Source organism: Leptodactylus fuscus, chromosome 6, assembly GCF_031893055.1.
Source record: "Leptodactylus fuscus isolate aLepFus1 chromosome 6, aLepFus1.hap2, whole genome shotgun sequence".
Taxonomy (NCBI): domain Eukaryota; kingdom Metazoa; phylum Chordata; class Amphibia; order Anura; family Leptodactylidae; genus Leptodactylus; species Leptodactylus fuscus.
Window position 1 is genome coordinate 148,529,070 of NC_134270.1, and position 18,941 is coordinate 148,548,010.

Here is an 18,941-nt window from a genome sequence, read left to right on the forward strand (position 1 = left end):
AGGGACACCTAGGAGTATAGCTAACTATGATGTTAGGATTCATTGCCACATACTGTCTGCTTCTGTAATCACTAAGGGACAGTATGTGGTTGGGAGGCAGAGACTCTTAGCAGCATAGATACTGTTCAGGCAGGTAAATCTGGCCAAAACATGGACCGAGTTTGACAGATGAAACTTGGTGGTGTAAATATGGGGTTAGTGAAAGTCAGACATCCCCAAAGAGAAGACAGGGACTGTTTATTAAAATCCCTGCCTTCCTGATCGCTGACCAGGCCTTCAGGAGATGCTGAGTCCTAGAGGGCACAAATCGGATTTGCAGTGTATACCAGGAGACTGTATTACCAATAACAGGAGAAATCAGAAAAAAAAAATGTTAAAATGCCCCATTTGGAACACAATGTGTTAATAATAATAATGACAAAAAAATGTCTAAGGTCCACATCCCAGGATCTAGCACTGCCTCTAAGGATGACTACATGTCACCTCTGTAATGGAGAGAGAAAACTATTGAAGGTATAATTCACAATTTTCTTTTGTTTTCGATATTGTCTTTGAACATTTTGGTACCGTACTTTATTAACCTATCTAACTTTTATTTTTTAATAGAAAACAGGCTGTAAAGTTCTCATCTAACTAAGCATTGCCAGGGAGAATCTATGTGTACACCGCTACTCAATACAGCATGTAGAGATCAAGCATTTACCAAAGGAGATAGTCGCTTCAAATGGCTGTATCTCTGGTGGTTCTCAGCGGAGATTCCCAGATTTCATATACTGCCTAGAAGTCCAGAATGTGATTTTATATACTGTACTATTGTATATGAAATTCAAATCTCAGCTTTCTTGTAATACCAGAACCATTTTTCTAGGTGACTATCCCCTTCCCTTTTGTAAATGCTTCATCTCTGCATACTCACAATACAATGTGTATGAACGTTCCCAAATCACAGCTCAGTTAGAGGGTTGAATGTTACAGCCTGCTTTATAAGTAAGAGAGGTTAATAAAGAGTATCACAAAAATCGTCACTAAATAACCGACAGCAAAAATAAAATTGAATGGGAGTTATTAGTACGTGGCGCCATGTTCTTCCCTTTACCCCTACAATTATCCATAAATTGGAAAAAAAAACTAAGACATAACAATAAAACCCTATGCATACCTCCCAACCGTCCCGATTTCCGCAGGACATTCACGATTTGGGTGACATGTCCCGCGGTCCCGGTTGGAAGGAGGTATGTCCCGATTTCAACTCAGATCTGCGTCCAGAGGACGCAGATCTGAGTTGAACACATATGCGGCTGAAGTAAGGAGCTGACACCTGTGTCAGCTCCTTCCTTCAGCCGCATGTGTCAGCGAGAGAGGCGCGCAGAGAGCGGCGAGGGAGCGGAGGAGAAGGTAAGTTTAATGTGGAGGTGGAATGTGAATCTGGGGGCAGATGAAGGAGGGGACGGCATGACACTGGGGACAGAGATGGAGAGGACGGCATGACACTGGGGCAGAGATGGAGGGGGGACATGAATCTGGGGGCAGAGATGGGGGACATGAATCTGGGGACAGAGATGGAGGGGGGACATGAATCTGGGGGACATGAATCTGGGGGCAGAGATGGAGGGGACATGAAACTGGGGGCAGAGATGTGGGGACATGAATCTGGGGGCAGAGATAGAAGGGGGACATGAAACTGGGGGCAGATGAAGGGTGTATATGAAACTGGGGTAGAGATAGAGGGGGGACATATAATTTACGGGTGACTGTAGGAGGATTGTACTGTGTGTGGGCACATGAAAAATTAACAAGTGGGCGGAGTTAACACAAAAGTGGGCGGGGCTAAATTTGCAGTGGCACGCTTCGCGCGCTGCACATTTTGTCCCTCTTTCATTTCTTCAAAAGTTGGGAGGTATGCTATGTATCATTGAAAAATGACGCAAAAATTCAGAAAATGTAAATGACAATAAATATTTCCCATTGTATGTCCAGAGCCTGCCAGTGAGTCTGACACCAGTGTACAGCAAGTCTCATAAATCTCCTCTACTCCCATCATACTGAAATAGGGAGCTGCGCGCTTATTGGTAGATTGTTCCACGTCGGCAGCCGTACCTTATTTCTCAATCCCGGAAGAGAGGTGACTGTCTCGCCTGGCATTGTGGGCATTGTAGTTTTACTCCCGATGTTTGCCTTATCTATCCTATGACCGCAGAACTACAAGCCCCATGTTACCCCGTGATTCTCTGCGCTCTCCGAGCAACCTGCTCTGGGAACATGGCGGCGCCTTTGGTGCTAGTGGTGCTGGTGGCAGTTACCATTAGGGCTATCCTGTTTCGATCGAGTCTCGCTGCCTTCATCTCGGAGCGTGTGGAGGTCGTGTCTCCGCTCAACTCATGGAAGAGAGGTGAGGAGGGCGGCGGCCATGTGCAGGGTGTGAGCGGGTGACAGCTTGGATGGGGCAGGGGGTGGTGGTGCCCGGGTATGTGACATGGAGGAGAGCTGTGTGCAGTAATGGCTTGTCCTAGTCTGCTCAGTACAGCAGCATAAGGGGGACTGGCAGGGCTGAGAGCGATCTGCTGCAAGGGCTGGTCAGTGACAGGTGCCTAGCAACTAGTCAGGTCTGACACTCACCAGACTTAAAGGGGGTGTCCAGTTTCAGCTAATTATTTTTTTTTTTTTTGTATAATATTCTCCAATTTAACAATATACTTTCTGTATCAATTCTTCAGTTTTCATTAATTATTTACTTCCAGTAGATCAAAACCAGTCTATGGTTATGAGATGAACACACAAGGGCATAACACGGGGGGCACGGCCGACTAGTGACCGGGGTGGGGGGACACGGCCGACTAGTGACCGGGGTGGGGGGACACGGCCGACTAGTGACCGGGGTGGAGGGGCACGGCCGACTAGTGACCGGGGTGGGGGGGCACGGCCGACTAGTGACCGGGGTGGAGGGGCACGGCCGACTAGTGACCGGGGTGGAGGGGCACGGCCGACTAGTGACCGGGGTGGAGGGGCACGGTCGGCTAGTGACCGGGTGGAGGGGCACGGTCGACTAGTGACCAGGGGGGCACGGCCGACTAGTGACCGGGGTGGGGGGGCACGGCCGACTAGTGACCGGGGTGGAGGGGCACGGCCGACTAGTGACCAGGGGGGCACGGCCGACTAGTGACCGGGGTGGGGGGGCACGGCCGACTAGTGACCGGGGTGGAGGGGCACGGTCGACTAGTGACCGGGGTGGAGGGGCACGGTCGACTAGTGACCAGGGGGGCACGGCCGACTAGTGACCGGGGTGGGGGGGGGGGCACGGCCGACTAGTGACCGGGGTGGGGGGGGGCACGGCCGACTAGTGACCGGGGTGGGGTGGGGGGGCACGGCCGACTAGTGACCGGGGTGGGGGGGGGGGCACGGCCGACTAGTGACCGGGGTGGGGTGGGGGGGCACGGCCGACTAGTGACCGGGGTGGGGTGGGGGGGCACGGCCGACTAGTGGGTGGGGTGGGGGGGCACGGCCGACTAGTGACCGGGGTGGGGTGGGGGGGCACGGCCGACTAGTGACCGGGGTGGGGGGGCACGGCCGACTAGTGACCGGGGTGGGGGGGGGGCACGGCCGACTAGTGACCGGGGGGGGGGGCACGGCCGACTAGTGACCGGGGGGGGTGGGGCACGGCCGACTAGTGACCGGGGTGGGGGGGGGCACGGCCGACTGGTGACCAGGGGGGGCACGGATGTCTGGTGACCAGGGGGGGCACGGATGTCTGGGGTGGGGCCACGGCCGTCTGGTGACCAGGGGCAGGCTTTTATCCACTAATAATAAACAATGAATGACAGCAAGCAGAGATCTAGAAAAGTTGTAAAACTTGTATACAAACAACTTATTTACTAACACTGGACAACTCCTTATAAGGATATTCCAAACAAAAAAAAAAATATTAAGGGTAGGTCATCAATACCAGACTGACCAGGGTCTAACACCCAAAACCCCCATTGATCAGCTGTTCTCAGCAACTAATACACACAGAAGGAAGCGGACAGCGCTGTTCTTTGTAGTGGTCAGACCAGGTACTACAGATCGGCTCACTTTCACTTGAGTGACAGCTAAGCTGCAGTATCTGGTCTGGCCACTACACAGAGAACAGCACTGTCTGCTTCCTGCTCATTCTCTGTGTATCAGCTCCTGAGAACATCTGATCAGAGGGGGTTCCATGTGTCAGACCCTCCACAATCTGATAATAATGACCCACCCCCTGGATAGCTGATCAATAATCTTAGTCTAGAAAATCTGTTTAAAGGGCTGTTCAGTGCATTGTTGATCATTTCTAGATCCCATTAGAGTCCAGCCACTATGTGACGAATGCTCCATCCGGCTTTTACTGGTTGTGGTCTTACAGCTGGAGGGTGCAATGGATCTTGCAGTTATCACTAATCCAGGCGTCTACCATTGGATAATCTGTTGTCTTCCTAGCAACCGGATTGTCAAATTTGTCACTGTCAGGAACCTCAGAAACCACCTTAAACTGAACAGTCAGACCGCCATCAGTCTAGCAGTTTCCATCATGTAGATGGTTCAGCACATTTGCATTCAGTTATTTGGGACTGTCAGAGATGGTTCTCGGCTTCTCTTCAGCAGTCCTATAGCGATGAGCATGTGTGCCCTGTATGCAACTTCATTCATATGGGACATACAGCTTTGGACCTTTGCATTTTTTTTTTTTTTTTTCATAAAGAGAAGTCTGTTGGAAATCCACTGAAAATCCCACTACCAGAATACTTAGCATTTTTTTAGGGCGATTCATAAAATCCTGCTGACTAATGTGTAACATTTGGACCCGGCATTTAAAAGAGGACAAAACCTTTTCTGTGCACCCAAGGTGTATTCTGCTATAAGCTATTACCTCTCCATGGGATAGCTGATAACTAATAGATTGAAAGGGGTCCCATCAATTGCCAAATCAGAGGTCTCATGTTCCTTGCTGTGACAGCTGTAAGACGGCAGACAGTAGAATTTGGAATCAGCGGCGGTCACACATGAACACTGCTCCTCCATTCGTCTCTATGGGACTGACGGAAGAGCGTTGTGACCGGATGTCCCATATAAAGGGAAGCTCCAATGAAAAATAAGAGCTTCCTATGGACGTTCTCACCTGTAGATATGACGTCATGTCATTGCTGTCAGATTGCTCAGTAATAAATTCATTTTCTTTTGCAGTTGTGGAAGGAATGTCCCTTCTAGACCTTGATGTTTCACCCTACTCAGGAGATGTCTTCCATGAAGTGAGTAACCATTACAAGATATCACATCATTTACTCTATTGTATACTACTCACTTTCTTGTCATTTACTCTATTGTATACTACTCACTTTCTTGTCATTTACTCTATTGTATACTACTCACTTTCTTGTCATTTACTCTATTGTATACTACTCACTTTCTTGTCATTTACTCTATTGTATACTACTCACTTTCTTGTCCCAGAGTATTGCACTCTTTCATACCTCTGGTGAATGATGGGCACCATAGTTGGCATTATTCAGTAAGGCTGCTTCCGGCCAGGCCCCTGCAGGGGACAATTGTCTATCCACCACATATATGCGGCTCCATAGGTGGAGGAGTAGGGCAGAGCCGCAAACGTATATGATGTGCCCCAGGGAGAACTAATGGTTAAAGAGTCTGTCTCAGAGCAGCCTCTATCTGTACGCCCTGTTAGAACATATGGACCATATATAGAAAGAGAGACATGGTCCTCTCTATTTAGGACCTCACCCTTTGAGCCAGGACAAGTGGACTGGAACTGAGCATGGTCAGCCATTCATCTGACGTTACATAGTACTACATTACAATGTCTGGCAGGTTACAGCTTCCCCTGGTAAAACCACCTATTTGCTGGGGGTTCTAGGAGCAGAACCTGGGGATGTCAGCTGATCGTTCCAGGGGCCACATTCTGAAAGCTGTCTGTGATGGAATATCCCCATTATGGTCTGACAGAACAATACTGAAGGACTCGTGCTATTTATACTACTGAGTTACTGCTTATAAGAGTCAGCATTAAAGGGATTTCCCAGGCTGCGGGATGTTTTGATACTGATGACCTATCCTCATATGTACTCCGGCATAGGTGATATACAGTGAATGGAGCCTTTTGTTTCTAGCTCCATGCCCTGTATAGGTTCCAGTACTGCAGGAGTGTCAAGCCACCTGGTACTGATGACCTATGCTGAGGATAGGACACCAGTATCAAACGTGTCCCCAGACCAGAAAAGCCCCTGACACATGCCTGGTTTATTATATAGGTGGGTGCCTTGTTTTTCTGCATTCACTTGTCTGCCTTATAGGTTTTCATCTAGTTGAAGTAAGTATATCATTATGAACACCATGCTGACTTTAATTCCCTTTATATTTCCTTCTGCAGACACCGCTTATTATTTACCTCTTCCATTTCCTTGTGGACTACTCAGAGATAGTCTTTATGGTAAGTAGACAACTACAGGGAAAGTCTTAACATGGAATTAGAGGGCTTTTCTCATCTCAGGGTTTCTCTTGTCTCCTCTCCCCTTCACTTCCTGGTTTTCAGCTATTCACTTATTTGCAATAGGGACTTTATATTATTATTATTATTATTATTTATTTATATAGCACCATTAATTCCATGGTGGTTTACATACAGTACAAAATATACAGGTAGTATTATTAATATACAGGTAGTATTATTAATATACAGGTAGTATTATTAGATATACAGGTAGTATTATCAGCCCCACCATAGAGGTGCTCTGTAACCTAGGCAGGAGGCGGCATATCTGACAGATGGAAATAGATAAAGTAATGTATTGGCATTGGCCAGGACCGGGAAAATGTTTCTGCTTTATTATTGGCGTTTTGCTGCCGTGTGTGCCGTGACTGTAATAATGTGTTTGTTTTCTCTTCTCAGATTACAGACACACTTACAGCAGTTGCACTTTATTTGGCAGTACAAGAATATAACAAAGTGATGGTAAGATGTTTTTATGTGTACGTTTTGTCATATATGCGCTCAAGCTGGTTTGACAAGAAAGAGGACGTTATCACCAGCCCCCAGTCATGTAGTAAAAATACTGTCCTTTCTGAAATAAAGGAGGAAACCTGATGTAAACATGGATGGGAGGTATGGGAATACTAATCCGCCAACTCCTGGTCTGCCCATGTTCTATTGCAATTGGAGACACTTAGAGGTTACCCAAAACTGGATATTAAAGGGTTTGCCCAGTTATGTTTCTTTTTACTGGTGACTCATCCTCCAGATCGGAAGTGAGTAAAATATCAGTCCAGGATGATAAAGTAAGCCCTGGTGTATATATGTGCCCAGTATATGCCCGTCACACATAGGTATCCGTTGAACCACTGATTCCATACAGTCTGATATACAGGTGTAGCTGACCTGTGGCCTACTGTTCTGTATGTTTATGTCGAACCGTTTCCAGTTGTCTTTACTTTTCCTTTGTTGTTTCTTCCTCCACAGTTCAAGCAGCAGAAGCTGTACCTGGAGCTGAACAAGTATGCCTCAGGGGCTCACGAACTTCTCAGAATTCCAACAGAAATGTACTATATTCCTCTCAAGGTGGCTCTTTTGTAGGTATCTAGTGTCCAGGCTGTAACAGAGATCTAATGATAATAGAAATACAAGCATAACTTGGCGTTGTCTGCAGTATTTTGCCTTGCCCCCCCCCCTTCCCCCGCTACGTCTACTAAGTATTGTCACATAAGACCTATCCATGTTTTATTGCTTCTTAATATAGTAATACCACATTTGTAGTGGATGACCCCCAACATCTCCCTTCAACTACATTGGATCGATCAGTTTTAGGATCACCAAACAATCCATCTTAAAGGAATGTGTCACTAGAAGATGACCTATTTCTTTGCAGCAGTCATCTCATTTACATCCAAGACAGTCAGGATTACAATAGAAGATCATAGCTCTATAGATAACACCACAGAGCCATCATTACATCCACTATTAACAATAGAAGATGTCACAGCTTATTTAAGCAAAATAAAATCTCCCATAGACTGCAATGATTTAACTTCATTCTGTTGCAAACTATGGACACCAAACCCCTCCCCCCCAAAAACAAAAAACATACTCTCGCTGTGCCGTCCGGCACTAGGGCTTGTTTTGACTTCTTAGGCCAATCAGCAGCCTACAGAAAAGACCCTGGACTCATTAACATACATTACCTGTGATGTCCCCGGGCCCTTTGCTGAGGCCACTGATTGTCCTCAGAGGTCACATATGATGGAGACTTCTGCCAGAACAAGCCCTCGGGCCAGGCAGCATCAGGGACAAGTCAGTATGTTTGGTTTTTTCCTGAACAAATGACTTTAAAAGTGTAACTGTGCACACTCACATCTTGGTTTGGTGATGATCCACTGGAGACTTTCCATTTGGGTCCCTGGTGTTCCAGATCTTTGATCTACACATGAGCAATACAGCAAACCGGTGGCTGAGCAACGATGCTCCATGCAAATGGAGAATAACCACTGATCGCTGACAGTCTCTCCATGCGAAGACCAGGGTATAGAGCTGCAATACCTTTCATAGCCACTACGTCATGTATGGGGCTGTGCCTTGTTCCAGAGACTTCCAGCCTCTATAATCAGCTGATAGATAAGAATGTTATTAAATTCCCAGAAAACTTCTTTAACCTTGTAGTTGATGTGTTGTAAGACTAGGTCACTTTACTGTTCTGTATCCATATCAAATACCAGTAACGCTGGGTTCATACCAGCGCGGGAAACTCCGTTTTTAGGTTTCCGTCTTCTGTCATGCCGAGTCCGGCCGTGTGCGCCGGTGAGCATTTTATGCTTTCCGCGGCGAAACCATTTTTTTTAAAACCGGACACAAAGTCCTGCATGTCCGACTCTATGTCCGGTTTTAAAAAAACCGGTTTCGCCGCGGAGCGCATAAAACGCTCACCGGCGCACACGGCTGGAGACTTTTCAAGCCTGTTCAAATGAATGGGCTTGAAACATGCCGGCAGGTTTCTGTCCCGAGCCCTTTTTTCTGCAGGAAAGAGAAACCTGTAGAACGGAGACCGGGCGCAGATGTGAACGAGCCCTTAGACTCTATTCAGATTGTGGTTTTTTTACATCTGTTTAACGGATACAAACAGATGGCAATCTGTTTCCTTAGACATCAATGTAAAAAAAAAATAAAAAATCCATTGCTGTCCAAATGTGTGGTTTACTACAATTTTGTGTCATTCAGTAATAAAAAAAAGAGGATAGAAATGGATCTGTTGTTTGTTTTTTAATATTGATGTCTATGGTAACTAATGACCCTCTATTTGCGTCCGTATTTTGCATCCAATTAACAGATAGAAAAAACATGATCTGAATAGAGCCCAATATATTGTTTGAGACCCGTTACACCATATAGATGTGTCATTGTAGTTTCTTACCTTGTCATTAATAACTTTCTCCTTGCAGCTACTTGTTGAACCCATACACCGTTCTATCATGTGTGGCCAAGTCTACCTGCGCCATCAATAATGCAATAATCGCTTTATTTATCCTGTCTACAGTCAAAGGTGAGTCCAGTCCTTAGGCGTACAGATGGGTTACTTTTGCACTGGATTGGAGTCCATTGTGGGGAGGCCTGTACAGATTTTCCTGGACTTTCATACAGGCAGTTGGACACGACTTGCATTGAGGTCTTTAACCCCTTAAGGACCAGCCATTTTTTGGTTTCGCATTTTCGTTTTTCCCTCCTCACATTTCAAGAGCCATAACTTTTTCATTTTTCAGTTCACAGAGTCACATGATGGCTTATTGTTTGCGGGACAAATTGTACTTTGTAATGGCACCATTCAATATGCTGTGCAATGTACTGGGAAGCTGGAAAAAAATTCAGAATGAGATGTAATTGGAGAAAAAATGCATTTGCGCCATTTTCTTATGGGTTTAATTTTTATAGCGTTCACTGTTTGGTACAAATGACATGTTACCTGTGTTCTACGTGTCAGTACGAACGCGGTGATGCCAAATTTATATAGTATTTGAAATGTTTTGATACTTTTAAAAAAAAAAATGATAAACTTTGCAAAATAGAAAAAAAAATTTGTATCATCATGTTCTAACACCTGTAACTTTTTCATATTTCCATGTATGGAGCTGGTTGTGGTGTCTTTTTATGCGGGACAAGATGACGTTTCTATTGATACCATTTGGGGAAAGATCTGATGGTTTGATCACTTTTTATTCAATTTTTTATAGGAGGCAAAGTGTTGAAAAAAAAGCTATTTGGCTATTTTTATTTTTTTTGCCGCTACGCCGTTCGCAGTACGGGATAAATGTTTTAATATTCTAATAGTTTGGGCATTTTGGAGCGCGGGGATACCTAATATGTTTATGTTTAATGTTCTTTAATTACTTTTATAGCTAATCTAGGGAAAGGGGGGTGATTTGAACTTTTATATTTTTTTAATTTTTTCAATACTTTTAAAAACTTTTTTTTTTCTTGTTATACATTTATGATCAGACCCCTTAGGTACCTTGAAACCTAGGGGGTCTGATCGCTCATACTATTCACTGCAATACTACAGTACTGCAGTGAATAGCAGAATCCCAGCACTTCTATTAGACGATGCCTCTGGCCTCTGGCATCGCCTAATAGATCTAGTGCAGAGACAAGCCTGGAAGCCTTCAATAGGCTTCCGGCTGTCATAGCAACCGATCACCGCCCTCATGTGACGTTCAGGAGGGCGGCGATCGGCGAAACATGGCGGCGCCCATGCCGCCGGCGCCGTTTACACACTGCGGTCACGTTTGACCGCAGTGTGTAAAGGGTTAACAGCAGCGATCGGCTCGGGCACCGACCGCTGCTGTTAGTGGCAGGTCCTGGCTGTATGATACAGCCGGCATCTGCCGTGTATGGAGCGAGCTCAGCGTGTGAGCTCGCTCCATACATCCCCATGCGACCCATGACGTACAGTTACGTCAAGGGTCGCTAAGGGGTTAATGCAAAGTTATTTCCATCCTGTGACCAAAAACCCGAATGGGTTGTGTAATTGTTACTGTTGTGGTCACTGTAGGATGTTACATTGTCACAATACGGTGGACGTTTCTCAATCCTATCAGCAAGACACACGGTGACCATCTTATCTTTGACAAATTCTGTTACAAAAAGGAACTGCTCATAGTAGAAGTAGACAATTCATTTATGATGAGGCGTGGACCTTACCATAAATTTGGTGCATCCTCTCCATCTATACACTGATCCTAAAATCTCCTCCAGCTAGTAGCTTGCCATGGATTTCGGTCATAATTTTTTACAAGAAAACTAGCGTAAGTGATGATAAATCTGGTGGGGCTGATGGTGACTGTGGGTCTGGTACCTTCCACTCTTGTCCTTCTGTGGGGCATGATGATGGTCCAGTCCAACTTTCATACTCTGCTATAGGGGCAACACGGTGGCTCAGTGGTTAGCACTGCAGCACTGGAGTCCTGGGTTCAAATCCTGCAGGAAACATCTGCAAGGAGTTTGTATGTTCTCCCCGTGTTTGCATGGATTTCCTCACATTGTACAAAGACGTACTGATAGGGGGAAAATATACATTGTGATCCCTATATGGGGCTCACAATCTACAAAAAAAAATAGAGGTTGCAGGGGTCACAGAAGACCCTGCAACCTCTATAGAAAAAAAATAGTGGTGACTGTAGTGTAAAAACAACTTTATACTAGAAAACTGGTGTAGGGGGGATAATAAATCTCCCCCATTGAGTGATGATTGGTCCGTCTCGGCGTACATATCTGCTCCATCCCCCTTGTCTCTATGTATGTGGGGTTGTAATAGTAATTGCTGTATGGTAGTGAGGTTACTATGGCGTGTACATTACTGCATATTATACTTATGTTGTCCTGGTTTCTCCTTAGGTAGCCTGCTCCTAAGTGCAGTGTTCCTGTCCTTAGCCACCTACCAGTCTCTGTACCCTGTTACCTTGTTCCCTGCCGCTCTCTTATATCTGCTCCAGGTACCACATTACAGTCACCATTGTATAGTAACATCTGCCGCTATGGGAATGTACTGACCTAGGTTCTTGTGTTGTCTCCTTAGAAACTGTTCATTCCTGTGAAGATGACCAGTCCCAGCTTCTGGCTTTTGACCTGTCAGTATTCCTCCCTTTACTTGGGCAGCCTGACCATCTTGATATGCCATTCCTTCTTCTTGTTGAACTCTTGGGATTTCATTCACTCTGTTTATGGCTTCATGTAAGTCTAAAATGATTTTTCCATGTAGAATATGTAGGACCCCCACAGATCACGGATACTGAGATATACAGACCACGACCGGCAATGCTCACTCGCGGTACAAACTCTAGTGGCGAGTGTGGGTACTACAACAGTGTCCCATTGAAATCTCTGTAGTACGCACACTTGCCACTACAGTTTGTACAGTGAGTGAGCGGCATGGTTTCCAAGTATTTTAACAATATCGAGAGCCATGCTGATTCGGTACCAGTGATCTGCAGGGATTTTAGCAATGACGATGCTTTGTATATTTGGGTAGGAGATGGTATTCTACAGACATATACAGGGGTCCCTAGGTATTTACTACAGTGACACTAGATCTTCTACTTATACAGTCTGGGGTCTCCTCCTGTTATAAGTCGTGTACTGACCAATCTGATTTTTTACTTCTCCTCTAGACTCTCCGTTCCTGACTTGACTCCAAACATCGGCCTGTTCTGGTACTTCTTTGCAGAGATGTTTGCCCACTTCAGCCTGTTCTTCGTCTGTGTATTTCAGATTAATGTGTTCTTTTACACCGTGCCGCTGACTATCAAGTTAAAGTAAGCTGCCAATGCGTCCTGTGTTTTGAGGATGGGTTGTGACATTATAGTTGTGGTTCAGTTTTTATTATTATTGTTAATATTATATATATATATATATATATATATATATATATATATATATATAAAAATTTATTTATTTTTTTTTATTATTATTACGGTATTATGATCTCATTACAATTTTTTTTTTCTGTAAATGTGCTGTTACTCTATGTTACTATGTTCACATCTACGTCAGAGTCTCCATTAGCACATGGCACCCAAATGACCCCATTATAATGAATATGCTCCCTTAGGCTCTATAGATGTCCACCACTTGACCGATCCACCTTTAATGTTTTATTCTGACTGAACAGACGTACTGATTAACATAATATTATTGTGAACATGCACATGTCACTTGCACCAAATAAATACATTACAGCACACTGTGAAGTATACTAAAGGTCTCTTCCAGGATTTTTGATATTGATGATCCACTTTCAGGTCCCGTGTGCTTTGATGTGAGGCCAAGTTTGCAGCTGAATGCACTTGGATGACATCAGAGTGCATTCATGTCTATGGGGGGCTTCCGATCCATTATGTTCAGATGACAAGGATTATTATAGAGCAGGTCCTATCCTGCTCCGTGTTATCGGAACATAATGGATTGGACGCTTCCATACAGGCAAGTTCATCGTGGAAGTCTCTCTGATGTCACTCCAAGTGTTATCTGAATGTATACTGCTGCAAACCAGGGTCCCACATTGGAAGTATACCTGGTCATGTGAATGTGGTCTTAGGATACGTTATCAGTATCAGATTGGTGGAGGTGTAGTAGTTGCAGTGCTCACAGGCCTCTCGTGATTCGCATGTCTTGTTCACTACTCAGCCCTATTCGAGTCAATGGGATAAGCCGCTATACAATGTATCACATGTTGTGCGGTATCCAATCCAAAGGCCTCTTCAAACAGCTCATTGTTGGGGTACTGGGAAACCTCTATGTCTGAAGTGTACAGGTTCTTGATGTAAAAAAAGAATTCTCCCATTTAATGGTTGCCCGCATGGAAACCGAAATACAATTTACTTGTAAAGAAACCACAGTCTAATATTACATTGATGTTTTCTGGTATGACTCCTCTGCTAACTTGCGTTTCGTTCTTGCAGAGACCATCCGGTGTTCCTGATGTTCCTACAGATTGCAATCATCTCCATCTTTAAGTCCTACCCCACTGTGGGGGATGTGGCTCTCTACTTGGCCCTCCTTCCCATGTGGTCTCATCTGTCCAGGTGTAAGTTTTTGGATAGATCTCTTGTTAAAGTAACACGTAGTACTGGATTTATTTCGTCCCTTTAGTTTAGTCGTGTTCTTGGTACTAACAATCTGTTCAGCTCGTGTCCGGCACTGGCCAGCTTCTGAACTATCATTAAGATCTACGCGCAGGTAATGTTCATGTATATGGCCTGATTAACCCTTTCTCTGTCTTTTCATTCCCCTAGTTTTGCGTAACATCTTCATCGTCTCGTGTATGCTGGTGGTGTGTTCGCTTCTCTTCCCGGTCCTTTGGCACTTGTGGATCTACGCAGGAAGCGCCAACTCAAATTTCTTCTATGCCATCACACTGTCATTCAACGTGGCCCAGGTGAGTCTGGTTCATATTCTTTTCATTGGGTCCCAGTACGTCAGCGTACTTCGCATATACGTAAATTTTACCAACCCCTATGCCATTATGTTATACTCATTGAGTATTTTTCTTGTTTTTTTCTCCCACCCTTCAGATTTTGCTGGTGTCTGATTATTTTTACGCCTTCCTACGGAGAGAATATCACCTTCACCATGGCCTGTATCTAACCAAGAAAGATGGAACTGAAGCCACCTTAATCTTAAAGTAAAGCCATGATGGGTATTAGAAGGTCTGTTTACAAAGTGGGATGTGGCGAGACGGGGACCGTGCCCATCTGTGGAACAGAGTGGCCACGTGTCCCACCTCCAGCCTGTCCGTCCACATCCTAAAGGACAAACCAAGGACTGCGTATTAATACTTTTTACAGTTCAATGATTTTTGACAAGGTAAAGCGGCATGGAAAATTCCTGTTCCCTTCTAACAAACATGCTGCAGTAGCCATCTCTGCTTTGCATGAAGCATTGTTGAGAAGAGACCGGGGCGAGAAAGTCTACCCAAGATGACTATTGTCCACTGCATTGCGCGTGACTATTTTCTACTTGTATGTGAATTAGTCCTGGTGGCTGCCACATATGGGAGAGGGAAGAGACGCGGCATGTTTGGATAGAAGGCGGGTGGACATGTACGGATGCACACGGTGCTGTAGCCTGAGAGTCCTTCTCCTGCAGTCATTTGGTTTTCTTTAGCACTCTTACTTCCCTAAGACTCCTTTACGTTATACGGTATCTTATGTGATAATCGCTGTATACAGTGCCAATAATACCTGGCCAGATCCTGCAGCTCGGCTAAGGGTGCAGGCTACCCCATAAATTTGTGATATGTTTTTGTATGAATGGTTAGATATCGATTGGACATGGTGTTTTTTGCTGTGTTCCATTGGTTGCACACCGGTCTACGGCAGCCATATTCAAGTTACGTTGTCCAGTATGGCTATTGAGCTCTTTCCTGAATGTCAACCTTAGTGGCCTTTCCTTAGGTCAGCCCTGTGGAACCCTTGTCAGTCAGCACCATAAAAGAGTCGCAACGGTCCCTGAAGTCCAACAGGGGGGTTATCCAGGAACTTGGATTTAACTTGTTTGTTGCAGCTGGACTTGGATGTTCTGGCTGGTTCTGACTCCAGGTTGCGTTCCCCGCGTCGCTCTTCTTCTTCCCTCCTCTCCTGTTTCTCTAGGTAGTTTACCTGTGCTATGGTGCTGCCTTACTATAAGGCAAGGCCATAGTGAGATGAAGGAATGGGGGGGGGGGACAGTTTGTATCTTTGTTTCCTCCCATACTCCAAAGAATGCTGATAAGGAAATATGTACATTGTGATTCCTATATGGGGCTCACAATCTACATTAAAAAAAAAAAAAAAAAGAGAGGAGGGTAGAGACGAAACGACCAGGGGCCGGGGCTGAGTTGATCAGGTCACCCAGAATTGGAACTAGCTCGAAACTCACCGTTTCAGCTACAGCAAACACCTGAACCAGGTAAGTTAAATTTAGGTCACTGTATAACCCTTTTATGGTCCATAACAACCCCATAAAAAGAACCTGAGAACCGGTTTGGGGTTCCTAAACCAAGTGCATGTCCTTATGGTGCTGGGAATTGGGATCCCAAACCCGGTAAGTTCAGTTCTATCTGTTACTGTGTTCAGAAGTTTAGAGTAAACCCTGGCTTCATCTCTGACATCTCCTGATGTATGTGTATTGTGACCCTGAGGAGAGTACATGAAATGTACTGAGACAATGCCATAAAACCATATACTCACCTCTTCTTCCGTGGTGCAATGTCAGGATTGAAAGCTAATGAAGGTACTAAGGGATGAGACTGAGGTTACCTGGTCTGGGCCCTAAACCCACACTATTAAGGATACTGGATTTAGAGTGTCCAACACCCGGATCCCGGACAAATCTGCTGATCCAGCTGCCTCCATGCATCGCAAGCTATAGTAGTGGATGGGGAATGGAAACAGGTCTGTTCCTATTCAAGTAATAGGACCCAAGCCGCAGCCCTGTCCACTGTATAGTGGTAGCTTCTGGAAGCAGATAGCGGATCTGTGCGGGGTCTAGGTGTCAGACCCGACAGATAAGATACCGATGACCTATCCTGTGGATACATCATCAATATCAAAATGCATTTGAGCCAGAAAACCCATTTTAAGTCCTCTAAATAATGAGAGGACTATAATTAGACAGTCACCTATGGCTACTGCTGTGCCCATCTCTGAGAACTGGAGGTACAAGTTATAAAATTGGCCATGTATTAATAAGCCAGTAGCGCAGTGATCGGAACATGGTCATTTTATTTATTTTAATTCTTTTCAGATATTGGAGTTTTTCTTGTTTTAAGTTTTACATTCTGTAAATGCCCAGACTGGGATTAAGTGTCTGATTGCTGGGGGCCGAATCACCAGGTCCCCCAATGATCAGGAGGATGAGAGACCACGAGTCCCTCTAAGGCCTCACTTGTGAATGGGGCAGCAGTGGACTTGTGTGACCAGCGCTCATTCACTTCTATGGGGCTACCAGAACTGTAATCTCCAGCAGTACCCAAAGCCCCATAGAAGTGAATGGAGCGCCGGTCACACAAGCACATTGCTGCTCCATTCACAAGGGAGGCCTTAGGGTGATTTTTGGTCCTCCAGTCCTCCTGATCAATAATGATCCGACCCCCAGCAATTGGACACCTATCCATTGTCCGGAGGATAAGTGTCCATAATGGGACAACCCTTTAAGTTTCGGTTGGAAATACATCACAAGGAGCAGCACAGGTAGAAAGAAAAAACCCTGTATCCCGCAACACAGCGAGATTTTACATAGTTTCACACGACAGTATACATGTATGCGTCCATGAAGAAACAGAACGGATGTCACATGGACGGTCTCCGGGTGCTGCCTGTGCTTTCCACTGACCTTTACCCTTTGAATGAATGAGCCTGAACAGTACAAATAGGAGATGCCAAAATAATGATTGGTTATTGGTACGCTTAACCCCATAACTTCTGGAATACAACATAGTGATTATGAGAGATTTGGGAGATGACCTTTAGTCAGCCCCTGACCAGTCAGATAGGGGTTGCCATTGACTTCTCCAGTGACTATGGGGTTAAGCAGTAGCCATTGCACAGACTGCTGGCCTCCTTCTGAAGTATATAAGTATGCACTCTTTATATCTCTGTTTCATCTCATTTCTGTATGTACATTTTATTTATTTGTGGGATGTGGGGCTCGAATAAATCAGATGTGAATGGACAGCCGGACTCCATTGTCTTACTGATACATTGTGTGACATGCCATGTACATCTATTTATTACTATGAGCTGATGGATATGGATGCCAGCTTATATTGTCATTGGTATAGCCATGACAGTAGTGGGCAGAGCCTGAAGTGGTTAACATGGATGAACACATCCAGAGATATAAAATGGACACATATGCCATGTGGACTATGGATCCTGAGGGGTCGAAGATTCTTCTATCTACATTCATCAAGATGCTTAAAGGGGCTCTATCGTTCAGCAAACGGATTCTGAGCTAAGCATATGCCTGAATAGCCTTTAAAAAGTCTGTTCAGGTGCTGCCTCCAGTTCTTCCAGACCCCTCGTTTTTAGTAAAAATGGTAAATCCTACAGTCCTATGAAAAAGTTTGGGCACCCCTATTAATCTTAATCATTTTTAGTTCTAAATATTTTGGTGTTTGCAACAGCCATTTCAGTTTGATATATCTAATAACTGATGGACACAGTAATATTTCTGGATTGAAATGAAGTTTATTGTACTAACAGAAAATGTGCAATATGCATTAAACCAAAATTTGACCGGTGCAAAAGTATGGGCACCTCAACAGAAAAGTGACATTAATATTTAGTAGATCCTCCTTTTGCAAAGATAACAGCCTCTAGTCGCTTCCTGTAGCTTTTAATCAGTTCCTGGATCCTGGATGAAGGTATTTTGGACCATTTCTTTCTACAAAACAATTCAAGTTCAGTTAAGTTTGATGGTCGCCGAGCATGGACAGCCCACTCTCAAATGATCTGAAAACAAAGATTGTTCAACATAGTTGTTCAGGGGAAGGATACAAAAAGTTGTCTCAGAGATTTAACCTGTCAGTTTCCACTGTGAGGAACATAGTAAGGAAATGGAAGACCACAGGGACAGTTCTTGTTAAGCCCAGAAGTGGCAGGCCAAGAAAAATATCAGAAAGGCAGAGAAGAAGAATGGTGAGAACAGTCAAGGACAATCCACAGACCACCTCCAAAGAGCTGCAGCATCATCTTGCTGCAGATGGTGTCACTGTGCATCGGTCTACAATACAGCACACTTTGCACAAGCAGCTGTATGGGACAGTGATGAGAAAGAAGCCGTTTCTGCAAGCATGCCACAAACAGAGTCGCCTGAGGTATGCAAAAGCACATTTGGACAAGGCAGCTTCATTTTGGAAGAAGGTCCTGTGGACTGATGAAACAAAGATTGAGTTGTT

At 44.9% G+C, this 18,941-nt stretch overlaps 1 protein-coding gene across 1 annotated transcript; it reads left to right on the forward strand.

The window, feature by feature from the left end:
- The first annotated feature begins 2,229 nt into the window (after window positions 1-2,229).
- Window positions 2,230-17,902, forward strand: PIGU (phosphatidylinositol glycan anchor biosynthesis class U). The gene is made up of 12 exons (XM_075277499.1): window positions 2,230-2,389; window positions 5,197-5,261; window positions 6,398-6,457; window positions 6,917-6,979; window positions 7,484-7,593; window positions 9,454-9,554; window positions 11,900-11,997; window positions 12,081-12,235; window positions 12,673-12,816; window positions 13,963-14,087; window positions 14,296-14,438; window positions 14,575-17,902. Exons 1-12 carry the CDS (start codon window positions 2,260-2,262, stop codon window positions 14,686-14,688), a joined length of 1,308 nt encoding a protein of 435 aa, XP_075133600.1. The 5' UTR covers window positions 2,230-2,259; the 3' UTR covers window positions 14,689-17,902.
- The last annotated feature ends 1,039 nt before the right edge of the window (window positions 17,903-18,941 follow it).